We start from the raw sequence: 17,054 nt of genomic DNA, 5'->3' as shown, positions 1-17,054 counted from the left end.
GATATTTCCTGAGGTTGTTTGGGTCAGTTTGGGTTTTTGGATGCAATGCCATCATATTGTTTCCTTGCAAGAAAAAATGAAGCCACACTTTGGGGGCTCAGGTAAGGCTGCTTCCTCCATCCAGGGCCTCTGGCCTTGCTCATGCCTCTGCCTTCACAGGTGCTTCTGCTGTCAGTCCCTCTGCAGCCCCTGGCCCACAACATAGAGCTCAGGATGGGAAGCAGATCTGTTGGATTCTTTGATTTCAGGGACACAAGGGCTGTTCCAAGAGTCGCCTGCTTTTCTAGGACTCTCATCCAAGCTGCAGAATGAAAGATGCTTAAGTTGAGAGGCTAATCAATTGTGACTTTTTAAAACAGCAATTATTAGACCACTTTAACCCACAATGCACAAATGCTGCATGATACTATGTCATCCCCTGTCTTCTCCTGTGTATGTGCTCTTTATATGTACCATCCAGATTTTAATCTTGTGTTGCCAAATGCTCTATGCTGTCCGCTCCAAAAACTTTCTTGGGAAGCAAAAATTTTGTTGGTTTAACAGTGGATCAATATGAATCTGGGTTCACTTGCAGATGGAGACAGATTTGAGAGAAAAGTGTTGTTCCAAACTCTGCTGGAGGAAAGGTTTTACCTCTGTTACGCACCTGCTCGGAGTGGTTACGGTGATTTCTGAGTATGCCAAATGGACTGTGGGATGTATATTCTGGTGGTATAAATCTGTCACTCTGGAGGCAGGAGAACTGAGACACAGAATGTGTAAATGAAGTTTCTGAGGTCGCACTGGCAATCTCTAGGGGCACAGGGAGTTTATGAATCAAGACTGATTATAGCAGTGGAGCTAGTCAGGAATATCTCGCGCCGTGGGCCTTCACGCTGAAACGTGCCCTGTGTTGCTGTAACTAATTAAAGTGGTTTAAGGTCAACATAAGGATATATTCCAGAGTTGTCTGTGAGTCATTATTGTATTCTAAGTACAGAAACTGCTAAACTGAATTAGCTTTCAACTACAGACAAGCAGTTACGTTCCTATTCTGGCTGCTAGGACTTTAATGATTTGATCTGCTGAATGAAGAGATTTGCAATATGTGACCAGTCATGAAACTAAACCAGATTCAAATATCCCCCAACTGCAGAAGGTCTCACTTGGGCTACTTGCTTTGGGCTTGATTCAGTCAATCCAATCCATTCTCAAGCCCTCCTTGAACAATATCTTAAAGGCAATAGCATTTAATCTTCTATCTCTGCTCTATCTCCTGGGAGATTAGCAGTCTCAATGAAATATTATTTCGTTTAACCGCAGACACAGAAATCCTATTACAGATGAACAGGATTTCTACGAGCAGAGCAATTGATAAGATGCCAATAACTGCTGATTGCTGTCAAATGACCAAGCTTAGAAACCAGCGAAGTTAGTTCAGTCTATCCATCCACAGGCTGTCCAAATGGGAACCTGTAGTACTGACTTGAGCACTGAAACCTGAAACTCCTGTCCAGGTACCCTAAGGCTAAACACAAAAGCTCTAGCTCCAGCCCTAGGTTGGGCTAATGATGTTTTAAGTCCTGATACCCCTTCATGCATGCGATGGGCAGGAGACGTGCTTGGGAAAGGAACGCTTTTTGCCTTCTAGGGGAGCAGTGAGTGTGCAGGAGACGTGCAAATCTATGCACAGCACTGACATTTAATGCCTGGCAATGCCAGCTAGCAAAATGAGATGGAAGTCGCCTCTTTTTTTTGTTATTTCTGCTAAAATGGGGTGGGTGGGAGAGGGCACTCAGCTGCTGGATGAAGAATATGTTGCTTGTACAAGTTCCTACCTTTAGTAATTGCTTCTCAGCAAATGGATGTTTTAATTGGGCATGGAAAAAGTGGAGACATATATCCTGGAGTTCAGGGGCATGGGAGAAACTGTCTAACTCACTGATTTTCAAAACGTTTTACCTATAAAAGCGTGATGCTATTGCAGGTTTGCCACTTTCTTCCCTCATTCCTGTGACTAGTGCTTGAAGCTGCTAATAGCACATAAAAACCCCACACAGACCAAAAAAAAAGGCATTGTTATACTTGGTGAGGTAGAGCAAGGGAAGGAATGAAGCAAAGGAGACTGTTGGCTGAGTGGGAATAGCTTGTGAATTTGAGACTGGATGCAAACTTGGCCAGAATGAGGAGGTTTAGGTATACAACGTCTGTTTTAGGGAGAGATTTTGAAATTTCCCTCTGTCAGCTGAATGAATTGCAAAGCAGAGGAAGCCCTGGATGCTTAATGAACTTGAAGGAGAAAGGTGGATCAGAGTGTTGTGGTTCCCCTGTTATGGCATCTGCTATAAGAGCCGGGGTCACCATCCGTGCACGGGGATGTGGTGCTCACAGTTGTGGCAACCGCTCCAGTCCTCAGCAGGAGGAGAAGACCAGCAGTGATGTGAGGGGCTCTCAGAGCTTTTGCCACATGCTGATTCCTAACAGGGTCCTTCTCTGCCTATTGACACTCTTGCTGTGATATTCATATTAGGCCATTCAATGCAAGGTCTGTAAAAGTTCACTCCAAGCAGCTTATTTTAAGTGTGAGAAAACACACAGTGATGTATTGCATCTTAGAACACTGCATCTGGTAATTAATGGGCTAAATTTCTCTTTTGATTATATTGATATAAATTTGGATTCAGTAGGACTACTTTTGATGTCCATTTGTATAAATGGTAAGCCAAATTTGGCTCAAGATATATTTTGTTCTTCCAAATTGCTGTGCATCATAACACTAAGATATATAGGGTTTTTTTTTCATGAAAGGGATGATTTTATTTACAGTGGTTTTTTTATATTACTCTCTATGCTCTGACAGACTACCATAGAAAGATAATACACCCCATCAAAGCATAAATTAGCCAACAATTTATAATAGACTGTTTTTAAAATCGATCCGTAAAACTGCCAGGGCTTTTGTCTTGCAAGGTGTGACATAGAGCTTCTTTTGAAAACATTTATTCCTGCTAGCAGGCTCTGGATTAGACAAAGCTGACTTCACACAGTACACAACAACAACAGAAAACCCAATAACAATATACAGGACTAATTTAAGAATTCTTCAAATGTCAGAATATAATGCATTATTAGAATAGGGAATGAAAAATGGTTTGCATTTTTCAGTGTTTTTGCATGTTTTGTTCAGCGTGTTCCTTTTTTGTCAGTGTGTGAAACTTGGTCTTTATTCTGTCTTCAGGGAGGGAATGCCTGGACACCTGACTTCAGTATCCACGGCTGTCCCTGTACTCACAACACACCGAGTGCTTGTGCACTTACAAGTGCAATTTTATCTCCTGTTAGGCTGGTCTTGCGATCCCTGCTCATGGGGATGATTCATGTGATTTCAGCTGTTCTGTGGCAAGAGTAAAAATACTCCTTGCATGAGGAAAGGTTACCTGAGAAGGGTCTTAATCCTCTTGCGTAGCTTAGATCTTAATGCACTTAGACATCCTCATATCCTAAGAAACTAGAATAACAACACTCTGTACTTCCAGGTTGTTACGCTGATCTTTGAGTACTCCCAAATACACATTTCTGTTTCCTGGCTGGTGTATTGGGTTTGCGTGGCAGGGTTTTGGTAGCGGGGTGGGAGCTACAGGGGTGGCTTCTGTGAGAAGCTGCCAGAAGCTTCACCTATGACCGGTAGGCCCAGTGCCAGCCAGCTCCAAGATGGATCCACCGTTGGCCAAGCCCAAGCCCACCAGTGATTGTGGCAGTGCCTCTGGGATAACATATTTAAGAAAGGGTAAAAAAAACCCTGCACAACTGCAGCAGGAGAGAGGAGTGAGAATACGTGAGAGGAAAAACCCTGCAGACACCAAAGTCAGTGGAAGGGGAGCAGGTGCTCCAGGCACTGGAGCAGAGATTCCCTGCAGCCCATGGTGAAGACCATGGTGAGGTAGGCTGTCCCCCTGCAGCCCATGGAGGTCCGCAGTGGAGCAGATATCCACCTGTAGTCTGTGGATGACCCCATGTCAGAGCAGGTGGATGCCCGAAGGAGGCTGCGACCCCATGGGAAGCTCACGCTGGAGCAGGCTCCTGGCAGGACCTGTGGAGCCTCCCTTCTCATGGTTATTTAAAGATGTTTATAACCTCAGGGTTACTTCAGAGATTTTAAGAATTAAATGTGGATGCCCTTAGCCCCCCCCCCCCGCCCCAAATAAGGGGAGTTCTGTGCCATGAAACCAGCACTGAATTTTCCCTGGGGTGCCTGTCACAGCAGGTATGTAAGCGTAAGTCTTGAGTAAGCCATGGAAAGTTAACCCTTCCTTTTATTCAGGCTGGTAGTCTACTGAAATCTGGGGCAAGGCAATAGCATGAAATAGAGTATTTCACTTGGAAGGGACCTAAAACAACCACCTGTTCCAACTACAATGTTATCTTTGCCCTGCCATCTGTTCTGCACGTGAACAGGGCGCTTTTCTGGGAAATCTCTTAACAACATTAAATTCCCATCAGGAGTTTAGAAAGCCAACGCAGTGCTATACTTCTGCTTCCCTGGCCTAAAGTAGAAAGTTTCTTACCTTGCTTGGTTGAGCGCGGGTTCACTGCTGGATGTTACAGGAGCTGGAAGACGAAATTGGACCCCTGGTCGGCGGTCAGAGAAACTTCTCCTCACAAACGGCTGAGGATTGGTGGCGCTCAGGGACAGTTTTCTGGTCCGGTCTCCGGGCTGCCGGAAAAGCAGGCTGCTCTTTTGTGAAAGTAGTGAAGCTTCAGGCTGGCTGGTCACCTCCGCAGCGGGTTTGGTGGGTACCAGTGAAGGTCTGGCTTTGAATAAGGAAGAGGTGGCTGGGCAAAATATTGAATGGACGTTGCTGCCCCTTTTGGAGGAGGAGAGCTGGTGCTCGTCTCCAGCATCCAGACTAGCTCTTGGCCCTTTGTAGGAGCGGGATGGGGAGGTTGGTGGGGAGGGGGTGGTGGGGAACGGAGGGGGGCTTGCATCTCGGCGGTAGGCTGGGGAGCCCAGCAGCTGGTATGGTGCTGGTGAGCTTTGCTTGTGCCCCATGGGAGGGCTGAGCGGTTTTCGCTGCAGTGGTGGAGAGGGCAGCTTCTTCTGCGTAGGTGGGCTGGGCACCCTGGGACTTGTGGGGGGACTGGGTTTCCTCTGCATGGTGGGTGAAGTTGGTTGCAGGTTGCTAAAAGCCTGCAGAGAGTGTCGGTGTTGTGTTGGGGGACTGAAAAGACGTTTCTCCGTTGGTGGAGAAGAAGGAGGAGTTCTTGTTGGGGACACCCTCCTGGCAAATGCTGAGCCTTTTTCATTTCTCCTGACCAAATTGGGAGAACCATGCTTCTGGTATTGCACTGAAGTCGCAGGCAAATTAGGCTCCTTGCTCTCTGAGCTGTTGCTGTGTGGTTTTGAAACCCCACTGGGATTTTGAAGAGGAATAATTTTATGGGTTTGCTTGTACAAATCTGCAGCCTGTTTTCTCTGGGTTGCCAGTATCTCCTCCTGGCTAGGGATGTGCACGTTGGTAGGGTTCAGCTCCAGAGAGTACCTCTGCAGTTTCTCGTCCCCTGCTCCGGTATTCCCTAGACCTTTATTAGTGATTCCACTGGGGCCGCTGATATTTTTACTTGGCAGTAGGTCAATGGACTGAAGGGAGGCTTTCATTTTTGGGGAAACTTGTGCTCTTTTAGTTGCATGAAATTCTGTGGGGCTTTTGGCATCTTCTGAAGAGTTTCCTTCTATTCTTGCAGTTTCTTCAGGCTCAGATAAGTCAAAAGAAGTGGCCATTAACATTTCAGGTGGTGGTGGTGGCAAGTTCTCAATGTCTTCATCAGTGTCTTCCTTTGTGTCCTTCTTGCATAATTCTGAAGCTGGCGCAGGAGGAAAGGCATTTGGAAAGCTAGAAGAAACTCTGTTGGTGTTTGAAGTGTTTGTGTCTTCTACTGGTGAAATACGATGCTTAAGATTTAAAGGTGCCAGGCCTCTCTGAAAGGGAACGGTGGGTGGAATGACTGGAAGTCCAAATTTTCTGATGCACTTTATTGGTCCTAAAGATCTTAAAGGTGCGGCTTTTACAAGATCATCAGTAGGACTGAATGTTTCAATAAGTTTTTTGACAGACTGTCGGGGGGCACAGCTGCTGCCAATGAGCATTTGTGTTCCAGGAGGCTCCTTTTCTTTGCCTCCTGATGTCTCGTGGGTAGGCACAGTAGCTCTTAAAGGCCTCCTGCCTCTTTTTTCGTCCAGCTGATTGGCAGGATTTTGATCAACCATAAACAAAGGGACTTTATCCTGGTTAGGCAGGATGCTGAAATTTTTTGAGAGGCATGCCTTCAGTTTGCTAGAGGCCTTAGCTGTAACTTGCTCATCATGTAAATAAGGTGCTGTCCTTGATCTCCAAGGCTCTGGATTGTTATCTGTGTCCTTCTTCTCATAAAACATTTCCAGCCTTTTGCTGAGCTCTTTTTGAGTTCTCTGAAGCTCTAGGAGGGTCGGGTCCTCTGCCTGGCTTCTGAGGGACTCCTCTGACCTGGACCGTCGTTGCTTTCCGAAGGTTTTCTGGCTGCCCGTTGCTGTACTGGGCCTTGTTGTTAGGACTGCTCTTCCGCTCTCATCCTCTATCCATTCTTTACGCCCAGATTTAGCTGGGACAAACTTGATTTTTTCACTGATGGCATCTTTCATCTTGAGAATAATTTCATCTGTCTCTGCATTCTCTGTCCTTTTAATGGACTGCCTGTGTATGTTATCAGTAACTGCAGGTGAAGATAGGGGCCTCCTTGGCAGGGCATCCTTCCCCATATCTGATAAACTTGTGTTGTCGTCATCCTCCCCCAAGGTGCTCCCTTCATCATCGTCATCATTATCATCATCAGGGAAGTCTGTTGATTCACAGGTTTTGAAATGTTCACCTTCCTGAGTAGAGTCAGACTGGAAGGAGTTATAGGAACGGCTTTGGCTCAAGCTTGCATATTGGGCCATGGTAGAAATGCCTTCTGGTACTCCACCCTGACCAGAAGTCACTTCTCTACTCTGCACAGATGAAAAAAATATATCTTTAAAATGCCTTTCAAGTGCACAGTCGTGGGATGCAGCTGTGCCCGGTGACATTGCCCCATCACGCATGTGCTCCACTGTTCTGGCGTGCTTTTGGGACAGATGTCCGTGTGCACAGGAATCACAGCATGCTTGTCCTCCATGCTGGCTGAGAGCACTGAACTCTTTGAGGGATTCGTTGTCCACACCAATGCCACTGTCCTCAGAACAGAGAGTCCTGTCATCACTGTGGGACTGAGAGGATCCCACTGTTGAGGCTTCAAGCAGCCTTACCGCCCGTAGCAGGCGCGCATCAAAGCTATGCTTTGCTTTCAGTTTTCCTTCCAAGTTGCTTGCAGCAGACTGCAGGTAGCTGCAAGTCTCCTGCAGGGCGTCGGAGGTGAGGGAGGCCAGTGTACCACTCAGTAACTGCATTTTATTGACTGTGTACTGCAGTAGTTGTTGCAGAAGATCAGGATGCTCCTTCAGATCACCTTTTTCTGCTGGCCATGCCAGATTCCCACCTACGTCTTTGAGAAGACTTTCCCCATCATTGGCAATTTCTTCCAAGAGCTGGTTGATTTCATCAAAGCGAAGCACGAGAAAGGTTACCATCTGCTGTAGGAAGAGTTGAGTTTGGGTAGCCTGGTTGGCCATATGAAGTATAATTTCGTACTTTGAGAGGTTGGGATTTAAGTAGGCATATGCACTCTGATGAGCCTTAACAAGCAGTTCTGGGAAATCTACCTTTTTCTCTGTCTCACACATGGGCAAAATGGACTTTTCTTTAATTTTGCTAGGTCGACCTTGCTTTGCCAGCTTATGATGTTTTTGCTTCTTTCCTTTCTTTGGGATTTGCTTTGCATTGCTTTCATTCTTGTCATCCCAAATGAAAGCTGACGCTTCCGATTCACAGGAGCTTTGCTTTCTGATCTGTATGGCCTCAGCGATACGTTTTTGAGACTCAATCAGTTCGGACATAACAACTTCAGCATCTGTGGCTGTCCTCTCAATTTTCTTGTCTGCCCTGGAAATCTGGGGATCTGAATGAGCCTTGGAAGATAACTGCAAATTATCATTTTCATCCTGCTTTGATAGTTTATCCTCCTTTTCTCTCAGGTAGTCTTTCCTCTGGATTCCATGTTGGTGGAATTCATCAATATTGTAGCAAGATGAACCTTTAACAAGCAGTGGGATTCCTTTATCTCCTGGATCGATACGCAAAATACTTTTGGGTTTGTTCAAAGCCTTAAGACCACTTCTTGCAATAGTATTAGCAACCTCACTGTGAGAGGGTGTGCAGCCCATCCTTTCTGCGTCTTTGGCTTTATTTTTGATTAAAAATCCAGATAAACCAGGGAAAATACAAAAAAGAATCGAACTCACTGTTCCATCCTGAACTGCAGACCGGACTTTTTCTCATGAGCTTTCCATCACGATCCCAGTTTTGTTGTCAGTTTTCATTGCCATTTGCCTCGAAATCTCACGTGCTTACTGCCCAGGATCTTCTCTTGGAGTTGTGCACTGTCCCATTGTACATTCCCACTCAGGTTTTGTTCTTCAATTCAAAAAAGGAGTGTGAAAGCTTTGCTGGATTTAGAGCTAATGGATTAAGAGGACTTGCGTTGCCTCACTTCTGTCTTGACAGATGTCCACTACAAATAAGATTTTAAGCTCATTAGGGTAAGCAGGCACCAGCCAGTCAGCACTCATGTTGTATTTATAAAGGCAGATTTTCTTCTGCGCTATGGGAGGAGAAAGGACTTGGTACCTGTCCCTCCTTTTTTCCTTTGTTGTAAAAGCATAACATGCATTGAATGCAGAGATCCAAATGAAGAGACTGTATTTGGAAAGCTTTTTGAAGGGAAATTATTTGAACACGTGTGTAAGTGCCAGTAGATACTCCTTAGTCAAGAGGAAGTTGACTGTGACTGAGTACATGTCCGCTGGAGAGTACAAGACATGAAATCAAATGGGTTAGAGATGCCTGTTAGAATTTTGCATGAGGGACTTCAAAATTTTCCCCTCCTTGCGAGTGACAAGCTGTTTACTCTTCCCTTCTGAGACTTCCAAATGAGATTTTTATTTTTTAGTTCCCTTTGGAAGAAAATTCTTAGAAAGTATTTTTTTTCTCTTCTAGATAGCCCAACCTGAAAAGCCAAACTGCACAATAACAGTATTTGTAGAATAAGTTTTGCATATGTTGTTAAGATGGTGTCTGCATCTAGTGGATCTAAACTGTAGAATTTCAGATTAAAAAATAATTAAATGAAAAGCCATTTTTTTCCTTCCTCTGAGTGTCCTGGGATAAAATTTGAATGTGTTCTTTGCAGTCACAAAAGTGGCTTGCTTACTTGTATTTCTTTTTCATTGGCTAGAGCTTAGTTCTCTTAACTGCAAGACTTTGTGTTAGAACTCTAAGAAAAAAAGCTAACAAATTAAAAATATACACCCATTTCTGGGAAAAAAAACCAACTGCTGTTTGAATCACTTCTGAGGTCAGTACGTGACAGAATAATCCCGCTCTGAAAGAGAAATGAAAGAAGTCAAAGTAGGAATTGGATGAAGCAGAAGATACATGCCTTTTCCAAGTATTTATTTATGAAGGGTGGTATTTGGTTGAGGGTGATAACAGCAATCACCCCCCAATTTCCCTCTTCATTACCCAGACTGGCCTACGTGGATTTGTCTTTTAATTTCTGGATGCAGCTTTTCTACAGAGTGTTACCATTTCTCAGTGTCGCAAAGGTTACAGACAACAGTGGCCAACTCTAATGCTGGCTAGAAGCCTACAGCTTTTTTCTAGCAATGTGATTTCTAACTGTGTGGTCATGGGTATCTCGTCTGATTTCCAAAAATCTTTGCGTGCTGCCAAGCCTATAAAACAGACTTTAAGGAACTGATTACATGATTTGTTCCTTGGTGCTGGACTGCAATAGCTGAGTATCTGCATAGAAAGTTGTTATGCTCTGTAGACTGGTCGTTTAAATCTCATTTTCTGTTCAACAGGGGCACCAAAATTACCTGTTTTACAGGGGACAAGGCATGACAGTGATTCCCAGGAAAATTTTTAAAACTCTATGTGCTTTCTCTAAAGTAATTTTTCTAGAACACATAAATTGTACTTAATATACATGATGGCATAGCAATTTCCCTCAATGTTTTTCTGGAAAGAATCAGGTAATTACTTCTTGGCTCTGCTTCTTGCAAGTCACTGCTGCTCACAAGCTCACTGGCTGCTTCTGCATCTTGCCATGATGTGGTTTCTACACGATGGTCCCAGCTCTTTTCACATTCCCTTTTAGGCACATATCTAATGTGTTCAAAGTGGAGAAATGGAGCAGATTTAGGCAGCTGCTTACCCTAGTAATCTGAACAGTCAGGATGCTATAGCCCTCCACAGTAAGTCAAGGAAAACACAGATCAAGCAACTAGCCTTAGTGCACCTCTTCTGTTTACAGTGGGAGTTGAGAGATATCCTTATGTAGCTGCATAATATTTGTGCTATAAAATCTCTTGGGACTTTTCTTCAAAAAGCAGCTCCAACAGTTCCATTGTTTGCACTGGGAATTTTGGCGGTTAACTCCATGTGAGTTGTTTGTTGTATCTGGGAAGTTCTTTTTCTTCACTATTTCCTTTGATTTTACAGTCATGTCACTTTTGTTTGAGTTGTTTTTTTCTTTTCTTCTAATTATTTTCAGGCCATGCATTAGCATCTTACTGGAAATACATGCATGGCTAGAAAAATGCAAAACCCTGGCTTATGATTATTTATTATGTACTCATTTATTATTTGAAACATTAATATTAAACCAATATTCAGTTTATTGTTTATTTCTTATGAAATAGAGATCCAGGGTAATGGAAAATGTGTTTCTAACAAGGCTTCTGTTTTATCCTAACTTTAATTGCAGTTTGCATGTATATGCAATAGGACTATTTAATGTTGTGTCAAATTTTTTAGCTTCTGTGAGAGAGCAGGGACTTTGGTGCACCTCTTTTCAACCACTTATGAAACTGAATTTTCCTCATCAATATTCTTGGTACTAAGTAGCTATGTATTTCTTTGAATGTCTGAGGCACTTTAGAAAAACCCAGATGCTTTACCTCATAGAAAATGATAAAGAAAATGCTTTGTCTCACGGTCACGCAACAAAAGAGAAGACAAAATGGGTAAGTTAGGTAAAAAAAGCAGTGGTAGAAGAGAATACTGATGAGGAAAATGATAGGGAAATATTTTTTAGTGTAAGGGGATTAGATTAATTTGTAATCTGTAATTTATAATTGCTTTATGTTGATGTTATTCCTAGTGCAGTTACTATAGTAATGTATTTTGGTTTACAGTGCTACTGTTTGCAGGGCACAAGTTGAAAAGGGGAAGAGTCATGTTCAAGCAGATGCCCAAGTGTTGTAACCGGTGAACTTGCTGACAAGCGATTTTACAAGTGCACCAGATGAACACAAAACTATGTTTGAGGAACAGACCCTAGGAATGCACCAAAAATAAGATAATTAAGAGATTAAGGGAGGCTTTCCCTTGCATGTGGACTTTGGGTACATTGCCTTTGTTCTTCCTTTTATATACTTTCTTCCTACCGTTAAAACCGGCAGTATTCTCATTTTGAGGGAGCTGCCTGGTCACGCAGTGCTCCTGAAGGGAAGAACTTAAATGTTCAAATCCTGTCAGACATAGCTGGTGCAACAGATGATAAAAACCAAAGACTAGTCTGAAAGTGGCACTGTAAGTGCCCTGGAAAAGGCAAGAATAAGGTCAGAACCTGGACAGAGATGTGCAGTACTCAGACCCCAGAGGTGTTACCAGTGCTGTAACTGTGGGATGGATTTTAGGGCCTTATGAAGAAAGAGTCAGTCGATGAGAAACTGTATGAAATTTCAGTGTAAAACTAGTAACATAAGCTTAAAAATTTTAGAAACATGGAAAAATTATGAGAGACTGCTTTTGAGAGGTTGCAGGATTTAAAAGGGGAATGCACATAAATGTTCATATTGGGTCTTAAAAATTTAAGGTTTGTATTTGTGGATGACTTCTGGGGAAATGGAATTTCTGCTCACTGAGGAATTACGAAGAGCTTGAGTGATAACAACAACTTTAAAGAGCTATTTTACTCTGAAAGAAACCTGTTTTTTCTTCTTTTATATCACCAAATTGAATATAAGCAGGGAGCTGCTCATATTGCTGGCCTAGATAGCACTAAGTAAATAAGAAATTGCTGCTTTTTATTTCAGCTTCTTCTGCAGAGCTAATGCTGTTCTGGGAGATGGAGTAGATTCTCTCCCTTCTGTAATCACTAACTGAAATACATACAAAGCTTCATCCTGTTTTCCCTGTGGAAAACTGTTGACAGTGGTAAGGAATAGGAATATCATGGTTTGAAGGAAATCTAGTTCGAGAGAATTAAATGAAATCAGTGAGTCTACACAGAGTCTTTATTAGTGGTGATGGTGCAAGTGAAAGACAAAATTCATGTTGACTCTGGGTGAGGAATAAACTTTGCAGAACTGGCTGTCTGAAGCTCAACTCATGCCTTCTCTTTTTTTATTTCTGACATGCTTCAGACATTGCATGAGATAATAAATATGAACTCAGTGCTTTCAAACACCTGTTTTGCAAGAGCAGAACTTTTTTTCCTTTTAAAGAGCAGCAGGACAAGAAAAAACAGTTGTTGAAAACAGGTAGGAAAGTGGTTTCATTTTCCAGCAAAAATACTTCATAAAGGAATTAACAGAGGAAGAAATATAAGTTGGAACACTCAGTTGACCCAAAGGAGTCAAGAAAAATTGTATGAGTTTAACACCACTTGAGCATAGCAGTAGTTTTGTGAGGTCTATTTATATTCGTATGTTATTTTTAGAATGCATGTTCTGGTCACTTGGTCATAGTTTCTCTTTGCTGAGAAATCCATGGGCATTTAAAAGCTTACTACCTGTCGTAACTAATACATTCACTGATGTTTGCAATGGTTAAGATAGTGACTGCCAAAAGGTAAGAGTTAGAACCAAGAATTGTGTGAAACAGCATAAAGCTTTAAGAATAGATTTTCTGAGTTACGCAAATCTAGAAGGGGACAGTCCCATCAGCCTAGTCAGTCATTACATCAGTTCTCACAAGTGGAAGCAGGTTGTGGTGTAATTTCAAGGAAATCGAGTTCCTATCAGATGAGGGACTGGTAATTCAAAAGGCAGGCAGTGGCTTCTGTAATTTCTAGTGGAAGGTGTGGTAGAATTGATTTGGGATCCAGAAGTGAGGTCTAGGTGATTCGCATTCCTGAAAAATACCCCAGGATGCTATAGAAAAGAGAGCAGCTATTTAGCCTCATGCTTCTTCCAGTACCCAGTAGGTTCCCTCCTCTAAATCGTCTCAGGGTTTCCATTAACGTTGAGATAAATAGAGGATTCCTCCTGGCTTCCTCTCGCAGAGTGTCTCAAACCACAATGTGTGCACTGATAGCTGTGTGAAACCACGTCAAACCCGCAGGTAGCCTGGAGCATGGCAGCTGCTGCCCAGCAGTATGGTGTGCCGGGGCAGCCGTCTTGGCGCGAGTCCTGACGCGTGCGTGTGGGGAGCAGGCATTTACTCTGAAGAGGAGATGATCTTTCACTGCCTGGGCACTAATGAGAGAGGAGCCAAGTGGCTCTTGATGAAGTGCTAGGCTCGAGGATGTGAATCCAGAAACTCTGAGGAGCTGGGAGTTGGCACACCTAGTAGAAACTGGAAAGGGCAATTTACAAGGCTGGGCACTGGCTGATGCCTGGAGGGAGGAAGGGTGGTGTGTCTCTCAGGAAATAATGGGCAGGGCTTGAAAAACTGACAATGACCTCTTTTGTAGGATAGCCTCTTTTGTAGGATAGAAATGTCCTGACTGCAGGTTGATGTACACCTTCCTGGTTTCACACCCAGCTCTGAGGGTAGCTCCTGGAGTATCCGTCATCTTTTGAACCTGCTTGCGGTCCCAAAGCCCTGCTGAAAGTGCTACGTAATTGTGCTCACTTTCAGAACCTCTCTGCTGCCCTAGTCCTCGCTCTAGAGTGGCTCCACCTGAAGCTACAATGTCTTCCAAAGCCATTTAAATGATCCCTTTCCTCTGACATGTATATTTGTGAAGATGAAGGAACAGGTTAGTAATGCCCTATTTCTGCCCAAAGGAGAGAAAAGAAATGAAAAAATATTTTAGTTAAACAGGCTTGTTGCTCACAAGCATTGTTTCCCCATCTTCCTCCCGAGGTGCTCATTGCTGCTGCACCCATTGTTTTGAGCTCTCCAGGTGCTCAGCAACTTTGCTGCACTTGGCAGCACCGAATGAGTCAGACAGGATAGGCTGAACACGCTTTTATTTAGACTTGTATCCTGGCACGTAGGAGTGGCTGGAAAACATATTGTGAAAAGGCACAGAATGAGGTTTAAAGATTATTTTTTTTAAATTTCCATTGCAGGGCCTAGAGGTAGAAGTCAGGACAGGCAGGGGTTTTGTCAGGCAATGGTGACCAGTCTCCTTTGCCATTGCAGCACAAAGTCACAGGACTCACTCTGAGCTAAAATATTTGGAGTTTTTGCCTTTACTGCTCCAACCAGAAGGATGATCTAGAACCTGAGATGCTTGGTTAGGTGCTTGCTTTCATTTTCTAGCATAAAAGTGTTCACACAGTTTTATCTTCATATTCAATATTACCTTTGAATTCACTCAATATTTTCTATGGTTTATGGCAGATGGCAACCATACCCTCTGTCTCAGCTTTCATTCTGCTGCATTAAACAAGCCACGCTCTGGTAACCTCCTAAAATAGAGTGTTCTTTTTCTTGACTGCCCTAGCAAATAATCTCTAGATGTGCACGTTTAGCTTCCTCTCACTGAAGAAGGGTGGTCAGAACCACGTGCAATTTCCCAGGGAGATGGCAGAACCTACAGCAGGAAAGTGTTCATGCCAGCAAGTCTCCAGTTATGCATCCTAAGATAAGTGTTTGCTTTTTATGCCATTGCATTGTATTGGTAATGACAATTACCAATATTGGTAATGACAGCTGTGTAGCTGTCAACTACAGTCGCATCTTTCTCTTCCTCCGTCACTTCCATACGATGATCCCGTACATCAACCTTATTAGTTCATCCCTTTTTAAGAGCAATTCTTTCAATTTTTTTTGGTCTCATCAGTTTGCTGTTTTTTCTGCCAAAATCATTAAAGGAAAATATGAAACAAAGATTAGTGCCAAGGGTAATACCCCAGGATGTCACCAGTAACCTCCCTCAGGCCAGTATGTTCCACTCAACTCTACTCAACTCTGTTTCCCCCTGTACTTGCGCTTCACCCCCATTGAAGTTCTCCTAAATTCTGGTCTTCTCCAGAATTGCTAGTAATTTCCATTTCAGGCACTTCACTAAAATCCATTATTCAGTATCAGCCATAAAACATTTCCTTTGCCCAGAACATCAAGCATCTCAAAAAAGACAGACATCAACTGCCAATCCTAAGCTCCCATTTGATCTCATTTATATCCATGTCTCTGGTTATACTTCAAATTCTTTTTCTAAAGTACCCTTGAGGTGAAAATAGCAGGCCTGCATTTTCTGGGATCACAGTTTTTCTTTGCCTTTTCTGAAGTATGGAACATTTCTAAGAAATGGAAGAATGATCTTAGCTCTTCTCTAGACATCTGTTTACTATCAAAACTGCAACTCCATGTTCCACTTCTTTCGGTTTTCAAGTCTCCGTGATCTGACAGCACTTGCAGCTCTTGACTTTTCCAGTACTTCATTTGAGGTAATTTCCACTTGTCATTCCCATTATTTGTCCTGCTCCCCCCTTCCCTGACCCCCTACCCAATAATATTATCACTCAAAAAACAACAACAAAAACCAGATTATAAACATCAGGTATATTTACTTAATAGTGATCCCCATTGAGCATAAAAATATAGCAGGACTTGTCTGAGTTTTTGTCCAGGTCTAGTTCCTCTCAAGTAGCCTGGGCTCAAGCTATATGAAAATGGTTTTACCACTGCATCGGTTTCTTAGAGATTACCAGTCTTTGGATTTAGATCCTTATTAGGTTGACAGCACCAGATAAGCACCCCATGAAAAGCCCCCTTGGAAATCGCTACTTTTGTTCCTCCAACTGGTTATGAAAATAACTGGGAAGCCCAGATTTCTGAGTTCTGAGCCTAAATCTACCAGGGATTATGTGTGACCTTAAGCAAGTCCCTTTACGCAGCTGTTGGTGCATAAACGTTTTATGGTGTTAAGCATTCATGAGTACTTGGCACCTCAAATCCTCACTTAAGAAGCACCGTGCCGCCATCTCTCTCTGCTCCCCATCTTCTCCTCCTGGCCATACCTCCTGTATAACTCCTATCCCTGTTTTCCTTTGGGTGCGTGAGCTGTGTGGAGCACAGGGATCATTTCCCTGCTCATCCACAGACTGAAGCTGCCTGATCTGCAGTTTGCTGGGCTTTAATTTTCCCTTGATCTTGTAAGCGCTGGTCAGGGCCATCGCTGCTGCAGTTCTGCTGCGGGATGACCATGGGCCGGGGCAGTGGATTCAGCTGGCAGGCCCGGTCCTCTGCGACCCCCTGGCCGCTTTCCAGGCCTGTCCCCACTCGGGACAAATGAGAGCCTGTGCGCCCAGCGGGCCAAACCTTCTCTGGCTCTGGCTGGCCACCACCCTGGGCAAAACACCATCTCCGGCCTGTGTGTGAGGGGGGAGTATGTGTGTGTGGGGGTACGTGTAAGGGAGAATGCACAGAAACGCCTTCAGTGCTCACACCCGGCCGCCTGCCGTTTCTCTTCTGGGAAACGCACAGCCTGTCCCGCTGCGCCCACAGCGCTAACGGTGGTTTCCCACCTCCTACCTCAGCCTGCCCGCTTCGTGACCGCTCCGGCAGACCTCCCCCAGCCCCCAGCCAGAGGCGCCGCCGGGCCCCGCCCAGGGCGGCTGGCGCTGCCCGCCGGCGGGCCGGGGAGGAGGCGGTGCGAGGAGGGCGGTGCTGGCCGCCGATAGGCCGGTGGGCGGGGAGGGGCGGGGCGGTGGCCGCGCA

At 44.1% G+C, this 17,054-nt stretch overlaps 1 protein-coding gene across 1 annotated transcript; it reads right to left on the bottom strand.

Annotated features, from left to right (window-relative positions):
* Window positions 1-171: 171 nt before the first annotated feature.
* PCARE (photoreceptor cilium actin regulator) lies at window positions 172-8,314 on the bottom strand. The gene is made up of 2 exons (XM_064448604.1): window positions 4,545-8,314; window positions 172-301 (listed from the first exon to the last, which is right to left on the bottom strand). Exons 1-2 carry the CDS (start codon window positions 8,312-8,314, stop codon window positions 172-174), a joined length of 3,900 nt encoding a protein of 1,299 aa, XP_064304674.1.
* Between the last annotated feature and the right edge of the window lie 8,740 nt (window positions 8,315-17,054).

Source organism: Phalacrocorax carbo, chromosome 3 (assembly GCF_963921805.1).
Source record: "Phalacrocorax carbo chromosome 3, bPhaCar2.1, whole genome shotgun sequence".
Lineage (NCBI taxonomy): Eukaryota > Metazoa > Chordata > Aves > Suliformes > Phalacrocoracidae > Phalacrocorax > Phalacrocorax carbo.
The sequence above is the reverse complement of the archived record's forward strand: the minus strand, read 5'-3'. Positions and strand labels throughout refer to the sequence as shown.